The sequence below is a fragment of the Cokeromyces recurvatus genome, assembly GCF_025118155.1.
Source record: "Cokeromyces recurvatus strain NRRL 2243 chromosome Unknown BX663scaffold_5, whole genome shotgun sequence".
NCBI classification, from domain to species: Eukaryota; Fungi; Mucoromycota; class Mucoromycetes; order Mucorales; family Mucoraceae; genus Cokeromyces; species Cokeromyces recurvatus.
The window spans coordinates 246199-266349 of record NW_026251391.1 but is presented as its reverse complement, the minus strand read 5'-3'; the positions used below and the strand labels follow the sequence as shown (position 1 = coordinate 266349).

General features: G+C 30.4%; 7 protein-coding genes across 7 annotated transcripts; 4 read left to right on the top strand and 3 right to left on the bottom strand.

Annotated features, from left to right (window-relative positions):
* Positions 1-13: 13 nt before the first annotated feature.
* On the bottom strand, positions 14-1906 carry BX663DRAFT_499786 (ATP-NAD kinase-like domain-containing protein). The gene is made up of 4 exons (XM_051526234.1): positions 1768-1906; positions 1318-1713; positions 975-1235; positions 14-908 (listed from the first exon to the last, which is right to left on the bottom strand). The coding sequence occupies exons 1-4, from the start codon at positions 1868-1870 to the stop codon at positions 343-345; spliced, it is 1326 nt and encodes a 441-aa protein (XP_051385444.1). The 5' UTR covers positions 1871-1906; the 3' UTR covers positions 14-342.
* Positions 1907-2072: 166 nt separating this feature from the next.
* On the top strand, positions 2073-2659 carry BX663DRAFT_499784 (uncharacterized protein). Its single transcript, XM_051526233.1, has one exon. It carries the CDS (start codon positions 2110-2112, stop codon positions 2602-2604), a length of 495 nt encoding a protein of 164 aa, XP_051385443.1. The 5' UTR covers positions 2073-2109; the 3' UTR covers positions 2605-2659.
* BX663DRAFT_499778 (major facilitator superfamily domain-containing protein) lies at positions 2660-5158 on the bottom strand. Its single transcript, XM_051526232.1, has 6 exons — positions 4749-5158; positions 4652-4663; positions 4558-4588; positions 4221-4466; positions 3331-4124; positions 2660-3247 (listed from the first exon to the last, which is right to left on the bottom strand). The coding sequence occupies exons 2-6, from the start codon at positions 4661-4663 to the stop codon at positions 2858-2860; spliced, it is 1473 nt and encodes a 490-aa protein (XP_051385442.1). The 5' UTR covers positions 4749-5158; the 3' UTR covers positions 2660-2857.
* A 2433-nt stretch (positions 5159-7591) lies between these two features.
* Positions 7592-8113, bottom strand: BX663DRAFT_483973 (40S ribosomal protein S20; the record flags this gene model as incomplete). The annotated part of the gene is made up of 3 exons (XM_051524528.1): positions 7592-7898; positions 7987-8033; positions 8099-8113. The coding sequence occupies 3 exons, from the start codon at positions 8111-8113 to the stop codon at positions 7592-7594; spliced, it is 369 nt and encodes a 122-aa protein (XP_051385441.1).
* Positions 8114-8297: 184 nt separating this feature from the next.
* BX663DRAFT_499776 (mevalonate kinase-like protein) lies at positions 8298-9856 on the top strand. Its single transcript, XM_051526231.1, has 3 exons — positions 8298-8397; positions 8506-8656; positions 8759-9856. Exons 1-3 carry the CDS (start codon positions 8308-8310, stop codon positions 9757-9759), a joined length of 1242 nt encoding a protein of 413 aa, XP_051385440.1. The 5' UTR covers positions 8298-8307; the 3' UTR covers positions 9760-9856.
* A 1027-nt stretch (positions 9857-10883) lies between these two features.
* On the top strand, positions 10884-13982 carry BX663DRAFT_499771 (transitional endoplasmic reticulum ATPase). Its single transcript, XM_051526230.1, has 6 exons — positions 10884-11003; positions 11092-11363; positions 11451-11716; positions 11777-12196; positions 12278-13548; positions 13619-13982. The coding sequence occupies exons 1-6, from the start codon at positions 10975-10977 to the stop codon at positions 13839-13841; spliced, it is 2481 nt and encodes an 826-aa protein (XP_051385439.1). The 5' UTR covers positions 10884-10974; the 3' UTR covers positions 13842-13982.
* A 4110-nt stretch (positions 13983-18092) lies between these two features.
* BX663DRAFT_529671 (major facilitator superfamily domain-containing protein) lies at positions 18093-19967 on the top strand (the record flags this gene model as incomplete). The annotated part of the gene is made up of 5 exons (XM_051530262.1): positions 18093-18236; positions 18292-18311; positions 18445-18683; positions 18771-18996; positions 19067-19967. 5 exons carry the CDS (start codon positions 18093-18095, stop codon positions 19965-19967), a joined length of 1530 nt encoding a protein of 509 aa, XP_051385438.1.
* Between the last annotated feature and the right edge of the window lie 184 nt (positions 19968-20151).

Here is a 20151-nt window from a genome sequence, read left to right as displayed (position 1 = left end):
TTCTTCCATTATTTTTTTTTTCTTTAAAAAAAAAATGTATACTTTTGTGTATTTATTAAAATAGTGAATCTAAGTGTATAAAAACAAGGAGAAAGAAGAATCTATTTGTTACCAATTTAAATATTTGTAGGAATAAAATTAGAATTAATCGTTAAAATAGGAGCTAACCGAGGATGAACTTCGACCTGAAAAGGCTTGCATGGAGCAAATTCACCATCAATTGCAACATATGCTTTTTGACCAGGTTTCAAAATGGGTGTTAATCTAAAGGCTTTAATCTTGTAATACTCCACCTTAAAAAAAAAAGAAAAAAGAGAAAAATAAGTAAACAAATAAATAAATTTAAAGTATTACAGAATATTTTACAATATCAGAGTTGATATGTTGACCTTTTTCGACTTTACTAAAGACATCCAATTCTTTACTAATATTTGGTGAACCACGAACCAAAAGTAAGTCAATTGTACCATCATTAGGCAAGGCGTAAGGATGACTTAACATTCCTCTTGCTAAGAGAGGCACTTTACTTGTTAAAAAGAATGAAATTTTATCCTCAATCACCATCCAATCATCAGGAACAGGTTCAGACAAGTCAGGAATCGTATCAACTACATCGCCTTCAAGCTCATTCATAGGTACATTCACTTCATTCGTAAATGAAGTAATATAGTCATTTTGCATTTTCTTTTTATCAGATTCAACTACCTGAATAGCAGCTTTAATATTGTATGTATGACGTGAAAAGATTTCTTGCAATAATCCTACTACAGTACGAGCATCACCCATCCACCTCATATGTTCTGTACCTAGATCGGCATAGGCTGTAATGCCATAGTTTTGTGATAAGAAAGAAAAATATCTATGATCATCATATACAATTGAGCATAAGTCAAATGCCATTGGTTTGCCTACAAAATAAAAATGAATAAATATATATGTGTATACATACACAATTAACTATTTATATAAATTACCTTTAATGGTTTGAAGAGCAGTATAACAAGGATCAAAACCTCTCTTTTCTCCAAGTAATGAGATACTAAGAGAATTTCCAGTACCACCAGGAATAATACCTAAAGAAATTTTCTTCATTACTTCCCTTGCATCAGATCTTTTAAGGAGACCATTAATAACTTCATGAATAACACCATCACCGCTTACTGTAACAATAGTATCATAGTTTTCAATATCTAAATCTTTTGCAATTTGTAGTGCATGACCTCGATGTTCTGTATCTAATATAATATTTGTGTAATATGTATTCATATATACATTTATAGGTAAACAAGATATATATGTATATGAATATATATTTACATTTTACTTCGATAGAGCACTGTGCGCTTTCAAAAATAGGCCGAACATGATATTCAAACAACTCTCTGGCTTTTTTTTTACCACCAAAAGGATTAATTAAAACTAATAGTCTTTTACTAAATTTGACACCCTTATAAGCCTGTTTCAATAACTTTTCACAAAAAATCTTTGCTTCTTGTATTTTATCATCATCTACAGAATAAATGAAATTGTAAATGTCGGCAGGGGAATCATCCTTTGTCCTATCTTCTGGCAATACGCAATCGAAATGTACCGTTTTAGTACGGCCATTATAAAACGCATTGATGATAAATAAGTTATCAATAGGTAATAAAGTAGGGTCAGGTCTTTTTTTAGAAGGAATAGGTAAGCAGCAAACAGTCGTTACAGTTTTAGCTAAAATAAAGAGATAATGAGTTATTCATGTTAATAATTCAAACATATAATTACATTGCTTAGCTGCAGTTAAATCTCCTTCAATACGAAGACCTTCATCATCAATTGATAAGTTTACAGGATGGTTAACTTTATAAACCTTTAATGTGTGAATCATAAAGATCTATTTTTTTTTTTTTCAAAAAAAGAAAAAGGTTAGTAGTCACTCTTTTTTTTTTTTTTTTTTTTTTTTTTTTAATATAAAAATACAATGCAACAATCTGAACTTTAATTTATTAGAGTGAAATTCATGCTAGTAATAATTGTGACTATTTTTTAATATAATTGTTATTCAAGCAAAATTTACAAAGTGTAATTCTTTTTTTTTTGTATTTCCTTTTTTTATTTAGCTTTACTATGATGCTATCGAATACAACCAAACGCTTTTTTAATAAAACTGTATCTAAAATATCTTTTAATCCTTTTATAACCAAACATAAAATATCTTCAGTTAATATACCACCACCACAACCAAAATTATCAAAGACAAGGCAATTTATAAAGAAATATGGCTATGTAGGCTTAAGTGTTTATTTAATAATAGGCGCCATTGACTTGAGTACAACAATGGCTGTTATTAGTATCAAGGGAGCTGATCGTGTAAAAGAAGCAGAACACTATGTGACAAACAAAGTTAAAAATTGGATTGGTTTATCAACAGTTGGTAAAAAAAATAATCATGAACTAATTCAACAACAGACAAAGCCTTCTCTTACTTCTATCTTTGTTATTGCTTATGGTATACATAAAACAATTCTTTTACCCTTACGATTATCTTTGACTGCTGCTATTACCCCAGCTGTCGTTAGAAAGTTAACTCGTCTTGGCTGGCTCTCTATTAGTAAAAAATAAAAAAATATCAACTCGTTATAAATACATATTTAAGCAGTCTTTATTTTTTTTTTATTTGCTCGTATAATAATGATAGATATTCATTTTATTTACGTATACAAAAATTATAGTAGCAATTTTCCTTTATTTAACCCTCCCAAAAAAAAACACGCTAGCTATGTACATTATGATAGTGCAACATTTGTATAAACATATTCAAATTTGCAGTTTTTTTTTGTTCCTTTTTTCCTTTTTTCCTTTTATCTATCCGTATTTATTCTTTTCTTCTAGTTTCAACAGGTAATAGTACAACACATGAACCGACAATAAAAAACCCAATAGCACTGATATATAATGGTAAGGATGTACTGATGGTCAACAAAATACCTGTGATAATAGGACTAGCAATACCGGCAATTCTGCCAAGTGCTGATGCTGTACCTACTGCTGTACCTCTTACATTTGTATCGAATACTTCAGGTGTATATCCATATATAACAGCATATAATAATGTTTCCAGAAAAGAAAATGTAGACGAAGATAATACCATCGTGATACGGGAATTGATTATCGAAAATAAAAATAAAGATAAGGAAGAACCAAACGCAGCCGTAGACATAGTTCCCTTTCTACCTAATTTTGTCTCAATTAACCATGATGCAATCTTTTTTTTTTTAAAAAAAAAGAAAAAAAAACCGTATGAATATACTTTTAACCATTTTATAAATAATACAAATGATATCTTACAACTGAGCCTGGTACACCCGCTAATGAATAAATCATATAATCTCGATATACCTGTTTTCTTGTAGGAACAGTTGCTTCTCCTTTGAAACCAAATGTTTCAAGATATTTAGGTAAAAAGACATTAAACATAGTAAATGAAACAGATGTAAATGTCCATATACACCAAATCAGTATCGTAGTTAATCTCCATTGAGGTCCTAATAATAATCGAAAAATCTGTCCTTTCCCTTCTTTTTGTTCTTCAATTAGAATTTCTTCAGCATCAAGTTCCCCATTAGGTAATAAAACATGATGTACTATGATATCCTCATCATCTTCATAGTCATCATCATCATAAACACTTGTGCTTGAATCCATAAAATCACCGCCATCTTCAACTGACTGTTGCTGTTGATTATCACTGATATCTCTCTTATCAAGAGATAACTCATTTTTATCAATCTGTACATGACCACCGTTTATCTTTGCAATATCTTGTAATACAATAATAGTTTCATGATGACGATCTTGACTCATTAAAAACTTTGGAGTCTCTGGTAATTTGAGCCAGACTGATCTTAAGAAGAGCATTACAATAGTAACCATTGATACAGTAAATAACATAATACGCCATCCTTTATTTTCTGTATTCATATCGCAGGGATCTGCTGAATTTGCAATTTCAGGACAACTCCACTTTGGTAAAATAAGATAGCCGATTATAGAGGCAAGTACAGCTCCAAACGAAAAGAAAACAGACATAAACGTTAATAAATAGTGATATTCTTTTGGTAAAAATTCAAGATAGAGAGCGCCTTTTTTTTGATATTATACATATTAAATAATAAAATAAGCGAGAGATAGAAGGTTATATAAATGTATATTCTATGATAGTATATAAATAACCTTACCATCAGTTGGCATATTGCCTCCTACACCAAATCCAAGAAAAAAGAGCATAAAGCATAAGCTAGTAAAATCGAAAGTAAAAGTAGAAAGCAATCCAAAGATAGATGTAATAACAAGTGTCATTGTGTACGGAATTTTTCTACCTTTTGAATCAGAAAATGAGCCCCAAAAGAAGGCACCAAATGTCATTCCAGCAAAAAGAGAGCTTGATAATGTTCCTATCCATTTATTGGATAGATTATAATGTTCTTTTATACGAAAAAAAATAAAATAAAATAAGAAATGTTTGCTATTAAAAATAAAAAAAATAAATAAATAAATAAAATAAAGCTTCTTTACCTTGTACACGAGGAAGAATAATTACAATTGTCTTCAACAAATTAAATGCAACAAGTTAACTATGCTGTATATTATTCATTTTGTATTTTATTACCTGTAGCCACATCTATATAACATTTTTTTTTAAACAAATAAAATAAAATAAGCAAAAAAATTAAACAATATTAATGATAGACTTTTTATATACATACATTATCTGCCAACCAGCCGAAGCCGCATAGAATCTTTTAATATTTTAATATTTTGTATATATTTATCATCAAAATAAAATACTATATATTTTCTTCTTACTAATAGCTTCTTTTGGAATAAGCCATAACCTATTTTAGATAACAGTCTATCTAATATTTGTTCTGTTGACCCACTATGTTGTTGTTCTCCTCCTTCTTCTTCTTCTTCTATAGTTTTATGATTGTTTTCAACTTCCTCTTCTTGAGTTGAAAACTGAGGTAGTGTTGCAGTTGTTAAACTTGACACTGTCACCATACTATTTACACTTGTGCTACTTTTGAATTATTAAACAAGTTAAACATATATAAATAATCCTTTCTTTCTTTTTTTAAAAAAATAAAAATAGATAAATATGGATTACTTTTTTTTTAAAAAAAAAAAATAGGTGTATAATTGAAAGAAAACAACTGTATTTATACATGATCATTTTATTTACATTGAAGTTTCATTTTCCGAATTTGGCTCTGATGAATAGCTTGTTATATTCAATCCCCGCTCACAATCGTATAATAGTTATACATGAATACGCAGTATACGTATACATTAATAAAAAAGAATGCATCGAAAAATAATTTTTAGGCCGGTCACCAAATGACTTTGAGACGTAGCATTAAAAACTCAAAGCATATTAACTTGGGTAAATTAGTTTTTTTTTTTTTTTTTTTTTTTTTTTTTTTTTTTTTTTTTTGAAGCAAATTGTTTAGATATTTTGTCTTACACTATTATAACTAAGCTTAGGTTATTAGGAATCAGTTAATTATAGATGAAACCGAGTTTTTATTATTATTATTATTATATTAGTTAACTGTACCTTTAGATAAATATATAAAAGTATTAGTAAGGCAAGTATTGTTATTTTTTACCATTGTCAGTTTATTTAACTTGCTAGCTACAATACGCTATAAAAAAAAACTGACATTATTATAACAGGAACATCGATTCAAGATATATTTTTTTTTTCTTTTGTTGACTGTTTTATTTCTACATATATTTCTCTCAGTTTTGGCATGCGTATATTTCAGTGGGCATTAACAGATCAATCAAATAAAGCCAATATACTAAATAAAAGAAGGGTAGAAAGAAAAGCAAAATAAAAATACAATCATATATAGATCATAATAAGGATTTATGACCATGGTTATTTTCTTACAATGTTATAAATAAGGTCAAAATCCTTAAATTAAGTCTTAGTTAGGTTACTAGTAGGCATATACAGGAAAGATTTCATTCAACTGTTGTGCTAAAAAAGAAAAAAAAAAAAAAAGAGGGCAACCTTATTTTGAAGAGCAGAATCATTATAGCATGTCGTTATACCAGGAAGTTTCCCTTTTATGCCAATATAATTATTATTGTATCCCATCACATGCTGAAGGCGACGATACCAGCTGGGATTTTTAAACAATGATTTGATAATAGAGTACTACTCCAAATTTCAGGTGAAGCTTAATGATGCATATATGAAAAATGGCTACTGCTATTATCGAAATGTCTAAATAGAGATTACTTGATTAAATAAAAAATAAAGCTAAGGGAATATACGATTTATAAGCTAGGTATTTATCAATTACATACTTTTAATGCTTAAATCCAATGGTTGTTGTTAAAAAAAAAAAGATACATACATCTATCTATCTATCTTATTATTAGTTTAGAACTCTATATTCAACAATAGGCCTTGCTCAACAAACGGACACTACCAATTAACTAGCTCAACTCAATATTAAATCTTACACACATACATACATACACATACAAACAGCGTACACAAAACAAAATGATATTATGATAATCGAAAACGCAATTCCTTCCAGTAAAAATGTCAAACTTTGACTACTAATATCTACTCTATTTCTTATGTCTTTTGCCATCTCACTGCTTTATTCAATTTCTAAAATTCAACTATGACTAAAAGTCTACTCCCTTTTTTTTTTGAACTAGGATAGACAAAGAGCACTCAAAATATCGAGTAAATTATTAGTAAAATACTGCTAATCTTTAATTTATAGTAACTAGTCTTTGTTGAAATAGTGAACTGTAGTACACTATAAAAAAGAAAGTCAAAGACTAAATCTCAAAACTTTTTGAAATAGGGAAATTTGGCAAAGACTTGGCCAATATTTAAGGAAAATAACTGTGAGGTATGTGGGGTTTTTCTTTTGAGCACTAAAAAGAGAGTAAGTAATTAGGCAATGTAATCACGAAACCGACAAATTCGTATTGAACATCACAGATACGAATTCAGTGTTTTAATAAGAATGATAGAGATGACTAAAAGAACTAGTAGTTGGGATGTCCTTAATTGTTGTAAAGCCTGTCTGTAATACACTATGACAGCGGAGGAGAGCGGAAATATAAACGCCTCCAAATACCTTATTATGATGCAAGTAGACTGTTTACTTTGGAAGGACAGTGGTAAATAAAAGTATGATCACTATAGTAAATATAGTTTATCTTTATGGCTTCAGATAGTCGCAAGAGGTTCAATAATCCTCTAATAGTATGTGAATGTCATTTCGAATTTTTGATGTCACGTATCAAAACAACTTGTAATTGGCCTAAAATTTATTTTTTTAGGTGGTTTATTTTAACTGAATAACTTTTACAAGCAGATTATACAACAATGAGCTAAGCCACATAAAATTTTATCAACTCAAGTTTACCCCTTTTTCTAACACTCATAATACACAACATACACATTACATACATATTAAAGAAAAAAAAAATCAAAAAACAACAGGTGTAGTTTTTTTTTTTTGGTTTGTTTGTTTGTTTATTCTATGAGTTAACTAAAGAAAAAACCAACTTAAGCAATGGTAACTTCAACTTCAACTCCGGGTTCGATGGAGATGGAGGTGATTTGCTTAACAATTTCAGAGGGAGAATGCAAATCGATCAAACGTTTGTGGATTCTCATCTCGAAACGATCAAAGGTCTCAGAACCGTTACCACAAGGAGACTTACGGGTGGTGATACGGAGAACCTTGGTAGGGAGACGAACGGGACCCTTGACCTTGAGCTGCTTGTCCTTGGCACGTTGGATAAGGTCAGAAGAAACCTTTTCGAGGTTCTTGACGTTGCGAGAAGTCAAGGTGATACGAATGCGGTGGATCCTATTTTTAAAGATAAACAAAATAAAATAAGTAACCTTCTAAAATATTTTTTCTTGGGAGAAAAAAGAAAAAAAAAAAAAGAACCTACTTGGCTTCAACTTGTTCTTCCAAACCGGGCTTAGCGGCAGACTTAGCCTATAATTTTTAAATGATAAATGATAAATATATAGTGAATTGATTATTGTTATAAATATACATACAGCAACAGCAGACATTTTTAGTATAAATGAAAAAGAAAGAGAAATCAGTAAGTTATGTAGACAAAAATTTTTTTTACTATCCACCCTCTGTAACGGTCACAACAGATTTGTCTGAGTTTAAATTATTGGAAATTTTGGTTAATCTTCCAAAATCATGTTCTCCTACTTTTTTTTTTTTTTTTTTTTTTGCTAATCTTTAACTTATTGTGATGACAGTAACAGAGATGAATGAACGAATACTTGTTTCTGCTCCCGGAAAAGTGATTTTATTTGGCGAGCACTCTGTTGTATATCAAAAGGTTGGAATAGATATATAGATACAACAAAAGAATAAAATGAAAATACACATATATATGCATGTATACGTATATAGATGAGATGCTAACAAAGAAAAGAAATTATTTTAGACTGCAGTAGCTGCATCTCTTGGTCTCCGTTCTTATCTCTATCTTGAAAAAAGAAAAGACAATGTAGTTCAACTTATTTTACCTGATGTTAATATAAATAAGGCATGGACTTTAAATGAATTCCCTTTTAGATACAATTATCCTGATTCAGGTAAAATCTATTATGATATTTTATTTTATTTTTTCAATATACATAATTTAATCCTTTCTCTTTTTTTTTAAAAAAAAATATTATATATGCATGTATATATAGATACCCGTCATCCCAATAATATGCCAATAGAACTTCGTGAAAAAATAGACCAATTATCTGGTTTTTCAGGAAAGGAAACAGATGCTAAAACTCAAGCCCTTACAGCGTTTTTATATCTTTTGATAATTCTTGAATCAAAAGCTAAGGAACCATTAACACACGGTTTCACAGTATGTGTTCGTTCCTTTTTACCCGTTGGTGCTGGTTTAGGTAGTTCAGCAAGCTTTTCAGTCGCGATTGTTACAGCTTTATTAATCCTTAATAAAATGATTCCTGTCGATTTCAATACCAGTAAATCTAATGACACAGCCAGTTATCTTGATTTGATCAATAGGTATGCATTTAAGGCAGAGGAAGTAATACATGGTAATCCAAGTGGTGTCGATAATGCAGTAGCTACCTTTGGGGGCGCCAAAACGTTTATGCGTGGACAAGGTTTTACTACCCTCGAAGGATTTTATTCTTTGCGTTTATTGCTAACTAATACAAAAGTACCTCGATCCACAAATGCATTAGTTGCTGGTGTAGGAGAAAAGAGAAAGAAGTATCCTGAAGTTATTGAACCTATGCTAGATTCTATGCACCAGATTGCTATTCACTGTCGTGATGCATTCAAACAATTAAAAAAGGGAGAATTAACAAAGGAAGGATTGATGGATCAACTGGAAGATTTGGTTACGTTAAACCATTGTTTACTTGATGGTCTTGGTGTAAGTCATCCTAGTTTAGAAAAAGTAAGAGAAATCACTGCTCAGTTTGGTCTCAAGACAAAATTGACAGGCGCTGGTGGTGGTGGCTGTTCTGTAACTTTCATTCGGGACTCAGTCTCTCAAAGTTTAATAAACGAAGTTATGTTAAAACTAAGAAATGAAGGCTTTGACTGTTATCAAACTTCTGTTGGTGGAATTGGTGCTGATGCTGTTACTTTGCTTCAAAATGAAACATATCAATGGCTTCTTGAAGCAGATCGTGAAACTTTAGAACATTATTTTACAAAGTGATTGAGCATGAATAATAATAATAAAAAAAAAAAGAGTGCCTTACAAAGATCATAAATGGGAAAATGATGATAAAATATTATGCTTATTCTAGTTGAGGATGATATAACTAGATATATCTTTTCGTTTTTGGAGCTTTTTATCTTCAAAGTATTTTCTTTACCTCCAGTTTTAAAATATAGCATGCTATGGAAGTGATATAAATAAACCATCTTTAAGAATAATGCTTCAAATACTAGCAAGTAAAAACTAATGTAGAAATGAATACTCAATGTTTTGATACAATGAAATGAAGAAATAGTCTTTTTTTTTTAATAAATAATATAAAGAGATAGAAATTAGAATCAACATATTAAGGGTGGGGATATTAGTAAACAGGACCTAAACCAGACGTTTCGAGACTGTCTTCTTTCTTTGTCAACTTCAAAATGAAGTTGTTAAGTTATGTATAGAAACCAACTGCTGTATCAAGTGCTAACGATATACTCAACATTCATTTCGTCTTCTGATATCTCTTTAGCATCTTCATGCTTTCATTTGAATCTATGTCACGATTTGGCATCAAATAAGTTTTTATAATGATCGTCAAACTAAGATATAATCAGGGTTAATTACCGTTTATTTGATAATAAAGTAAAGCAGTCCAAGTAATGTCATGTAAATAACTTTTGCTACTAATTATACATCAAAGTAAATGCAATTTAATTCGATATGGCTCAGTTCAATATGTATAAAGCATGAAAGAAGCCCTTTTGGACACAAAGGAAAATATTAAAAAAAAAAATGGGGAAGTGTATACATTAGATCTAATATATTTGTAGCCTTTAAATGAAAGATAAATCTAAAAATAGTGTCGATAGCTCAATAGTTATACTACGCTGTATTAAATCAATCAGTTGGTATAAAGAAATATCAAAGTTTAAACGCATAATTTTTTTAAAAATCACGTATAATTTTCTAGAATTTTTTTTGTTTTTCAGCATTAAAAAATTTGTTATTCTACAAAATTCGGTAAAAGCTAAATCGTTACATAATTGGATAATACAAAAAGAATGATGACGTAATCTAAATTAATTTATTTAATGCGCGTCCGAAGCTGAATTACGTGTTGCAGTGAAATCTATTTGAAAACAACTCCAGTTGATATTTCTTTCTTCTTCTTTTTTTTTTTGGAATTCTTTAAAATATATATACATATATTCATATAAATATACAAATATGACAGGTGATAATAAAAACAAGCTTTTGTAAGTATACCATATAAAAATGTGAGAAAAAGAAAACTGACATTTTATATGCTCATATTGTGTGTGTAATACGTTGATTAACTATTAGACCTAATTCCGGTATTGAAGAAACTAATGTTGATCCTAATCACGATCCTGCCACCGCTATTTTACGTCGCAAGGCTGCACCTAATAAATTGATGGTTGATGACGCTACTAATGATGATAATTCTGTCATTACACTTTCAACTGCTACTATGGAACGTTTGCAACTTTTCAGAGGTGATACTGTCATCGTAAAAGGAAAGAAGAGAAGAGACACCGTTCTTATTGTTTTAGCTGATGATGATATGGAAGATAACAAAGCTAAGATCAATAAAGGTAAAAAAAAAAAAAAAAAAAAAAAAATGTAGTGTTATTATATAATATGTTCCATACGTACTTATCTTTCTTCTTTTTTATCCGCAGTCGTTCGTAATAATTTGCGTGTTCGTCTTGGTGATGTTCTTACCTTACATCCTTGTCCTGATATCAAGTATGGTAAACGTATTCACGTTTTACCAATTGATGATACAGTGGAAGGTTTAACTGGTAATCTTTTCGAAACTTTCTTAAAACCTTATTTCTTGGAAGCATATCGACCTGTTCGCAAGGGCGATACTTTCCTTGTTCGTGGCGGTATGAGAGCTGTTGAGTTTAAGGTGGTTGAGACTGATCCTGAACCATATTGTATTGTAAGTTGAATTGTGTTATAGTGTTAAGATATGCATATATTAATATTGTATTCTATAAAGGTTGCACAAGACACTGTCATTCATTGCGAAGGTGATCCTATTAAACGTGAGGATGAGGAGCAAAGTTTGAATGAGGTTGGTTATGATGATATTGGTGGTTGTCGTAAACAAATGGCTCAAATTCGTGAATTAGTTGAATTACCTCTTCGTCATCCCCAATTGTTCAAGTCAATTGGTATTAAACCTCCTCGTGGTATTCTTATGTTTGGTCCACCCGGTACTGGTAAGACATTGATTGCTCGTGCTGTTGCTAATGAAACTGGTGCTTTCTTCTTTTTGATTAATGGTCCTGAGATCATGTCTAAGATGGCTGGTGAATCTGAAAGCAATCTTCGTAAGGCATTTGAGGAAGCTGAAAAGAATGCCCCTGCTATTATCTTTATTGATGAAATTGATGCTATTGCACCTAAGCGTGAAAAGGTATGATATTTGAATGCTATATACATATTACTTATGATAAGAAGACAGAGAAAAAAAAATAACTTTTTTCACTTTTAATAGACAAATGGTGAAGTTGAACGCCGTGTTGTCTCTCAACTACTTACCCTAATGGATGGTATGAAAGCCCGTTCAAATGTTGTTGTTATTGCTGCTACCAACAGACCTAACTCTATTGATCCTGCACTTCGACGTTTCGGTCGTTTTGATCGTGAAGTTGATATTGGTATTCCTGACCCAACTGGTCGTCTTGAAATTCTTCGAATTCATACCAAGAACATGAAGTTGGATGATGATGTTGATTTAGAACAAATTGCTTCTGAAACTCATGGTTATGTTGGTGCTGATGTTGCCTCTCTTTGCTCTGAAGCTGCTATGCAACAAATTCGTGAAAAGATGGATCTTATTGACTTGGAAGAAGAAACAATTGACACTGAAGTTTTAGATTCTTTGGCTGTGACTATGGATAACTTCCGTTATGCTTTGGGTGTTTCTAATCCTTCTGCTCTTCGTGAAACTGTTGTTGAAGTACCTACTACTAAATGGAGTGATATTGGTGGTCTTGAAAATGTCAAGCAAGAATTACAAGAAACTGTTCAATATCCTGTTGAACATCCTGAGAAATTCTTGAAATTTGGCATGAGTCCTTCTAAAGGTGTCTTGTTCTACGGTCCTCCTGGTACTGGTAAGACTTTGCTAGCAAAGGCTATTGCTAATGAATGTCAAGCCAATTTTATTTCTATTAAGGGCCCTGAACTCTTGACTATGTGGTTTGGTGAATCTGAAGCCAATGTTCGAGATGTCTTTGATAAGGCCCGTGCTGCTGCTCCTTGTGTTATGTTCTTTGATGAATTAGATTCTATCGCCAAGGCTCGTGGTAGTAGTGCAGGTGATGCTGGAGGAGCTGGTGATCGTGTACTTAACCAAATTTTGACTGAAATGGATGGTATGAATGCAAAGAAGAATGTTTTCGTCATTGGTGCTACTAACAGACCTGATCAAATTGATCCTGCCTTGTTACGTCCCGGTCGTCTTGATCAACTTATCTACATTCCTCTTCCTGATGAGAATTCTCGTGTTTCTATTTTGGAAGCACAATTACGTAAATCCCCCATTGCTCCTGATGTTGATTTGAGAGTTCTTGCTAAACATACTCAAGGCTTCTCTGGTGCTGATCTTGCTGAAATCTGTCAACGCGCTGCTAAACTTGCTATTCGTGAAGATATTGAAAGAGATATTGCTAGAGAAAGAGAGCGTAAGGCTAAGGAAGAAGCTGGTGAAGATGTTGGTATGGAAGAAGATGATGAAAGTGAAAGTGTTGCTTATATTACCCGGTAAGTTAAGGAAAGAAAAAAAAACTCTGAATTTAATAATGAAATACTAATATGAAATTATAATAAATAGTGCTCACTTTGAAGAAGCTATGCGTTTTGCTCGTCGTTCAGTTAGTGATAGTGATATTCGTCGTTATGAAGTCTTTGCTCAAAACCTTCAACAACAACGTGGCTTTGGCTCCTTCAAATTCCCCGATAGTTCATCATCTAATACTGGTGCTCAGGCTATGGATGGTGTCAGCGGAGAAAGTGGTTTTGGTCAAGAAGGTGGCGATGATGATTTGTACGCATAAAATTAATTTAAAAAGGATATTTTTGTTTTAATTTTCGCTATTGTTATATTTGTTTTTTTTTTCTCATCATAAAATTGCGAAGTTTGAACAATAACGTATATAAATAAATAATAATAAAAAAGAAGATGATACAATACCATATTATTATACTCTAATAGTAAAAAAAGAAAAAGGGAAAAGAACCTGTTATTGTTAGACAAAAAAAAAAAAAGACATTGATAAAATATTGGTAAATTATGAAAAGTAGTGCATATACGATTAAGACAATTACTGAATTTTTTTAGGCAGTTCAAAAAACAATGATATAAAAAAATAACTAAACCTCTTTTAGGACAAAAGGCAAAAAATAAAAGGTTATAAAAAGAAATAAAGTATTAGGATTATGAAAAGGTGGAGGAATGGAGTTGTAAGCCAGATAATTCATCTAATGTAATATAGACCATATTGAGAGTCAACTTATAAATCTTGGAAAGACAGACATCATAATAGAAAGTTTTTTCTTGGAAGGAAGGAAGGAAGGAAGAGGGACTTCAATTGTTTGTGGCATTTGTAATTTGCTAATATGCGTCTATTCTAACCGTTACAAGTTAATGTTTGATGAATGGCAGTTCAGCCTTGTTCAGCAAAAAGTCCTTAGATCTCTTACTTTACAAGTATTACAAACCCAAGATATATAAATATTGATTTAATATAAAGAATCTGATAAACATATATTTATTTAAATACTCGTGAAAAAGTTTCAAATTCATTAATATCCAGAAGATGATCCATGTCGATATCCTCAAACTTGCTCTCCAAAGATCACCAAGGGCATTTTTCTTTGCTTGTCATCATTAAATCGACTGCTATAAGTTTTCCTATTGTTTAAATATTAATTAATGTATTTTATCATAATGATAACTACTTTTGCTCAACAGGTTGATATGCGATACCAATATTTTGTCTGTTATACATTCTTTTTCTTTTTTGATTGTTCATATTGGTTTTCTTCTTCTTCTTCTTGTTTCCCTTATATATTGTTTATCTTCACTTTAAATGTATATCATTCATACATTTACGTGATCTAGCCCTCATGTCTAAATTTATTGATTCATATATAGACTCGCTAATAAATATACATAGCAGCCTTCTTTAATTAATATCAAGACTCATCATATTAGTTGTTTACAAGTATTCCTAGATCAATATGTATTAGAACAATAATTATCAAAGCAGTATTTAACTATATCAATCTATATTTGAACATTTTTTATTAACAAGGATAAAAATAATTTGTACAAGCATCTATCGCATTGAATAGATGCTGTGTATATCAGGAACTAAGCTTTGAGAGGTACTTTTAGTTATTTCCATAGTGACTCAGCGAAACGCACCTTAAATAATGATATTTGAATTTATATATTAATACTCTTTAACAATAAAATGAGAGGATAGTTAGAAATAGTTTTTGGATTATCTTTGAATAGCCAGTATCTGATTAACTACGTATAGTTTTTTTTTTTTTTTTTCTAATTTTTTCTTCATTCATGTGCAATTATTCGATCCGACCCAGGAAAATTTAATGTATTTAATATCATCTCGTGCACGTTGAGGTCATATATGTATGCTTTTTTTTTGTGACAAAAGTGGCAAGGAACGTTACTTCTTTCCATTTATAAAAAAAAAAAAAAAAAAAAAAAAAAAAAAAAAAAAAAAAAAAAGACGGAGAAATGTTTTTTCCTTACCTTTCGCATTGTTCTGATTCTATTTTTGGAGATCTTATTTTTCCCTTTTAATAAACCAAAAAAAAAAAAAGGGTTGCGAGTTCTGAATTTATGGCTGTGGTAACATATTAAGTTTCAATTTGTTTAGTTTAAAATCAAAGTAGTGACAAATTATTGAGTGATAATTTGTTTAAATATGATATCGTTTAACCAAGTAATTTGAATTGATACAAACTGCTGTCAACACAGAACATTATCCTTCTGTCTTTAACAGCCTTCGATAAATATATAAAAACTAAAATACATATAAATAAATAAGCACTAACAAGTCATCTGCTATGAATATTTACTTTATCTTATTTTTGACAAGTTTAAAGATCATCGCAGAGTTGTTTCTTATTATCAAGATGTTTTAAAATATATATTTATATACGAATATATACTTGATAACCCACTAACTGGTTTCAGGAACACTTGCTGTAGAAGAACATATTGTTATGACTGTAGCTGCCTTTATATCAAAGTTATAACAAGAAATAGCGCTATTGTTTATTATATAATTAAAGAAGTTGTGGTTCATATAATAAAACTAGTCTATTATACTTGATAGCATAATGTTCATTCTATACTCGGTTTTAACTATATTGTCATTGAGCATTTATAATAACAATTATATTATGTAATAGTATATCATATGAGAATGATATGAATAATTGGCATTGTTGGTTATAACTACTTATCCTTCTACTACCAGGAATAATAACAAATAATTTTATTTTTAAGTAACAGTTTCACAGCTCATCTAGGAATAACAATTTTTACACAGTTCTTTATCACATTAGTCCTTGCTTGTTGACAATATTATATTATTTATTTTGTAAAAATAACCTTCTTCATTCTTGTATTATCAAATCTTCCTCTTTAATAAACTATATATATAGTTTTCACAAACTCCTGTCTTTTGTTTTTATATTCTCTTTCTTTGTTGTTTTGCGGATCAAAAGCAGATGCTACCATCATAGGGATGAACAAAAAATCTTTGCCGAAATTTTCATCCTCATTTTCAAAACGTTTGGTAATGCACTTGGTCATACATCGGTTATCCTGAATGGAAAAGCAGTCCGAATCAAACAAATCAATCATGAAGTGTCAAATATTAATTGTACTAAACTTGCTGATAGTATTGGGTAGACAATCAAGCTCAATGTCCTGTATATTACTATTATAGAATCAAGTGTATACAACAAAGTTAATAATGTATCACCACATACGCTTGGTAATACTGCCGAGTTGCTAAAATCTCTACGAATCCTTTAATAAAACATGCAATAATTAGAGGGAGAGTTTTTTTTTTTTTTTTTTTTTTTTTTTTTTTTTTTTTTTTACCTTTACGCATTTAAAACTATGTGTTCAAATCCTGACTCTTCCTTTACACCTATAATTAACAAAAAGTTTAGTAGTTTGCTCTTATAAACTATTATCTTTTATTTCTCAATTATTTATATAACTTATCCTAACCAAAATATAGCTTCCACTGATCAACTTTGTAAAACCAATAAGCTCATACTGGTTGAAAACTGATCGCTGTGCAATTATTATGTATAAGACGCGTATTGAAAATTTTTATCATTAGTAAAAAAAAAAAAAAAAAAAAAAAAAAAAAAAAAAAAAAAAAAAAAAAAAAAAAAAAAAAAAGCGTTTTTATTTTGACAATAATTACCGAGTTGATTTTTGCTGAATGTCTTTATAAATACAGCGCTTTTGTGTATCCACTAAAAGTTTATTATATTTTATTTTAATAGATATTATTCCATTCTTCAAATAATATATTTTACTTCTTGTGTCTATAGTAGTCCCGCACCATCCAAAAAATAAAGTCGTCTGAATTTTAATTTTAATTTGTCTAGTAAAAAAAAAAACAGTATGATCTACAGTAACGAATTGTTTTTTTTTTCTTTTAAAAAAAAACAAAAAAAATAAAAAAAAATGAAAATGAAAAAAAGGCTTCATTCTATATTGAATCATAATTATGTCTAATAAAAATAGAATGTTTACTTCTCGTACAGGGCAGAATAAAAGATCCGAATTTGGGTTGCACATCATATATTCCACCAATCACGAATTAATCCTACTCGGCGACAACTTCAACCGGTACTACATTAGTATTCTCTTTTTCATTTATAACTTTTGTTTTCAAATATAAATATATAGAAGCTGATCAGATCAGTTTATTATAAATATCCTTTATTCTTCTTATTTTATTTTAATTTTATTACATCCTTTTTTTTTTTTTACTATGAGAATAGTAAACAACACTAACGACAAGAATATTACTACAACTACTACAATAGAAACTGATGAACAATATAATGATACTATGACTTCAAACAAGTCAATTGAAGAATTATATAATAATAGAGTCCCTTCTGAGGATAGTGAGCCTACAGTGGATTGCAGTAAAAAAGAAGCCTCAGCAAATGAGCCAAATTTCAAGACAAGGGCAGAATTAATTAAATTCACAATTGTCATTATTGGTATCATTTTTGCTATGTTCATGATGTCTTTAAATTCTACTGTCGTTGCTCCCGCTATGAGTATTATTGCTACAGATTTAAATGCACTTGAACAACAAACTTGGATTGCTACATCTTATCTTGTAGCTGTGAATTCATTTCAACCATTATCGGGCAAAGTAAGTTTTGCAAATTGATATAAAATAATGACTAATCAAATATAAATCTATATAGTTTTCAGACATTTTTGGAAGGTATACATTATTTGCATACATATACAATTTAGGATATATTTAGTTAATATATTCTGTATAATATTTCCTTTTTTCTAAAAAAAAAAAAAAAAAAAAAAAAAAAAAAAAAAAAAAATGCTTTCTATATTTGTAGAAAAGCGGTTTTTATGTTTGGTATCGTGTTTTTCTTCATAGGTTCTTTAATTAATGCCTTATCCAAGAATATCAGCATGTTAATTGCTGGACGTACTATTCAAGGTTTTGGTGGTGGTGGCGTAATGTCGATGGCTTATATTCTTGTAACTGATGTTTGTCCTGTCAATCTTCGTCCTCGTTTTCAATCTATGCTTGCTGTTGTTTATGGTATTGCCAGTGTTGTAGGCCCTCTCCTCGGTAATAAAAAAAAAAAAAAAAAAAAAAAAAAAAAAGAACCCCTTGATCCCACTATAGTCGGAGCTTGTTGCTAACTTTTATTTTTAGGTGGCGCTTTTGTCGATCATGCTTCTTGGCATTGGGATTTCTGGTTAAATGTTATTCTTGCCGCGATTGCATTTATAATCATATTCTTCTATTTAAATGAAACACAAAATACTAAAGAAACCTCACTTAAAGATAAAATAAAGCGTATTGACTGGTTAGGTTCTGTTTTCTCTATAGGGTTTATTGTTTGTTTACTTTTAGCTCTTAATTGGGGCGCTTCCTATGGGTAAGGATTTCATATATATATATACATATATAATTATTCTAACGTTGTATGTATGTATATATGTATATAGCTGGTCGGATGCTCATTCAATTGGCCCATTTGTTGGAGCTGGTGTTAGTTTAATTGGTTTAATTATATCTGAAGGTTGGTTAGCCAAGGAACCGCTTCTGCCTGCTAAAGTTTTACTGAATCCACCTGTTACCATGGTTTACGGCTATATGTTGACTTTAGGTTTAACATTTACCGGCACACTTTATTTTGGTCCCATCTATTTCCAGTCTGTATTTGGTGCAAATAGTACTGAATCAGGTCTTCGTCTGATTCCCTTTATGGTTTGTCTTATTGGTGGTTCAGTAGGTTGTAGTATCCTTTTAAGAAAATTTCCTAGCACAAAATATTACCTTATTATCGGTTCAGCTTGTAACTTATTAGGTTATGGTCTTTTTTATACTGTAAATGAAAGTAGTACATGGGGTCAGCAGGCCGGCTATCTTGCTTTCTGTGGCTTCTCCTTTGGCCTTTCTCAACAAAATGCCATATTAACTGTACAATCATGTGTCGAATTAAAAGATATTGCAGTCGCTACTAGTTCTAACAACTTTTTCATGATGCTTGCCTCCTCTGTTGGTATAGCAATCTATCAAGTGTTGTATAAGACTTTCCTCACAGATGAGTTTGCAAAATTGCCTCTTGAGGTATTAGCTATAGCCAACAAATATGGTGCCCTTCGTAACTTTTTGTATATTCGTGAAATGCCTTTAGAGATTCAAAAACCTGTCATTCATGCATACTCTCAAGCTCTTCACAAAGTTTTTATTCTCCCTATTGCTGCTGCTGGTGTTGGTTTTATTCTAACCCTCTTTTTCAAGAATGTTCGTTATGGTGAATCTCTTGGTAGTGGTGGTGATGCCAAGAATTCTGCAAAGAATGATGTCGAAAGTGCTTTTGACAAAAAAGCTGAAGCAGTATAAAAAAAACAAAAGGGGGTAATCTTTATGTATAAATATTATTGCAATAATCAAGTTTATATATATATATATATATATATACGTACATACGTACATACTTACTTACATACTTACATACTTACTTACATATATACATGCACACACTATATACGCAGTATTATAACTTTCTTTTTCTTTACTTTGTTCC

Excerpts from the sequence above, each read along its gene's own strand:
- BX663DRAFT_499786 (XM_051526234.1), bottom strand. The coding sequence starts at position 1,870 with ATGATTCACACATTAAAGGTTTATAAAGTTAACCATCCTGTAAACTTA. Across the intron at positions 1,714-1,767 it reads TTTAACTGCAGCTAAGCAAT|CTAAAACTGTAACGACTGTT; the intron begins GTAATTATATGT and ends TCTTTATTTTAG. Across the intron at positions 909-974 it reads TGCTCTTCAAACCATTAAAG|GCAAACCAATGGCATTTGAC; the intron begins GTAATTTATATA and ends TTTATTTTGTAG.
- BX663DRAFT_499778 (XM_051526232.1), bottom strand. Across the intron at positions 4,125-4,220 it reads AGGCAATATGCCAACTGATG|GCGCTCTCTATCTTGAATTT; the intron begins GTAAGGTTATTT and ends ATCAAAAAAAAG. Across the intron at positions 3,248-3,330 it reads CGGGTGTACCAGGCTCAGTT|ATTGCATCATGGTTAATTGA; the intron begins GTAAGATATCAT and ends AAAAAAAAAAAG.
- BX663DRAFT_499771 (XM_051526230.1), top strand. The coding sequence starts at position 10,975 with ATGACAGGTGATAATAAAAACAAGCTTTT. Across the intron at positions 11,717-11,776 it reads ATCCTGAACCATATTGTATT|GTTGCACAAGACACTGTCAT; the intron begins GTAAGTTGAATT and ends TATTCTATAAAG. Across the intron at positions 12,197-12,277 it reads TTGCACCTAAGCGTGAAAAG|ACAAATGGTGAAGTTGAACG; the intron begins GTATGATATTTG and ends CACTTTTAATAG.
- BX663DRAFT_499784 (XM_051526233.1), top strand. The coding sequence starts at position 2,110 with ATGATGCTATCGAATACAACCAAACGCTTTTTTAATAAAACTGTATCT.
- BX663DRAFT_499776 (XM_051526231.1), top strand. The coding sequence starts at position 8,308 with ATGACAGTAACAGAGATGAATGAACGAATACTTGTTTCTGCTCCCGGA. Across the intron at positions 8,398-8,505 it reads ACTCTGTTGTATATCAAAAG|ACTGCAGTAGCTGCATCTCT; the intron begins GTTGGAATAGAT and ends AAATTATTTTAG. Across the intron at positions 8,657-8,758 it reads ATACAATTATCCTGATTCAG|ATACCCGTCATCCCAATAAT; the intron begins GTAAAATCTATT and ends ATGTATATATAG.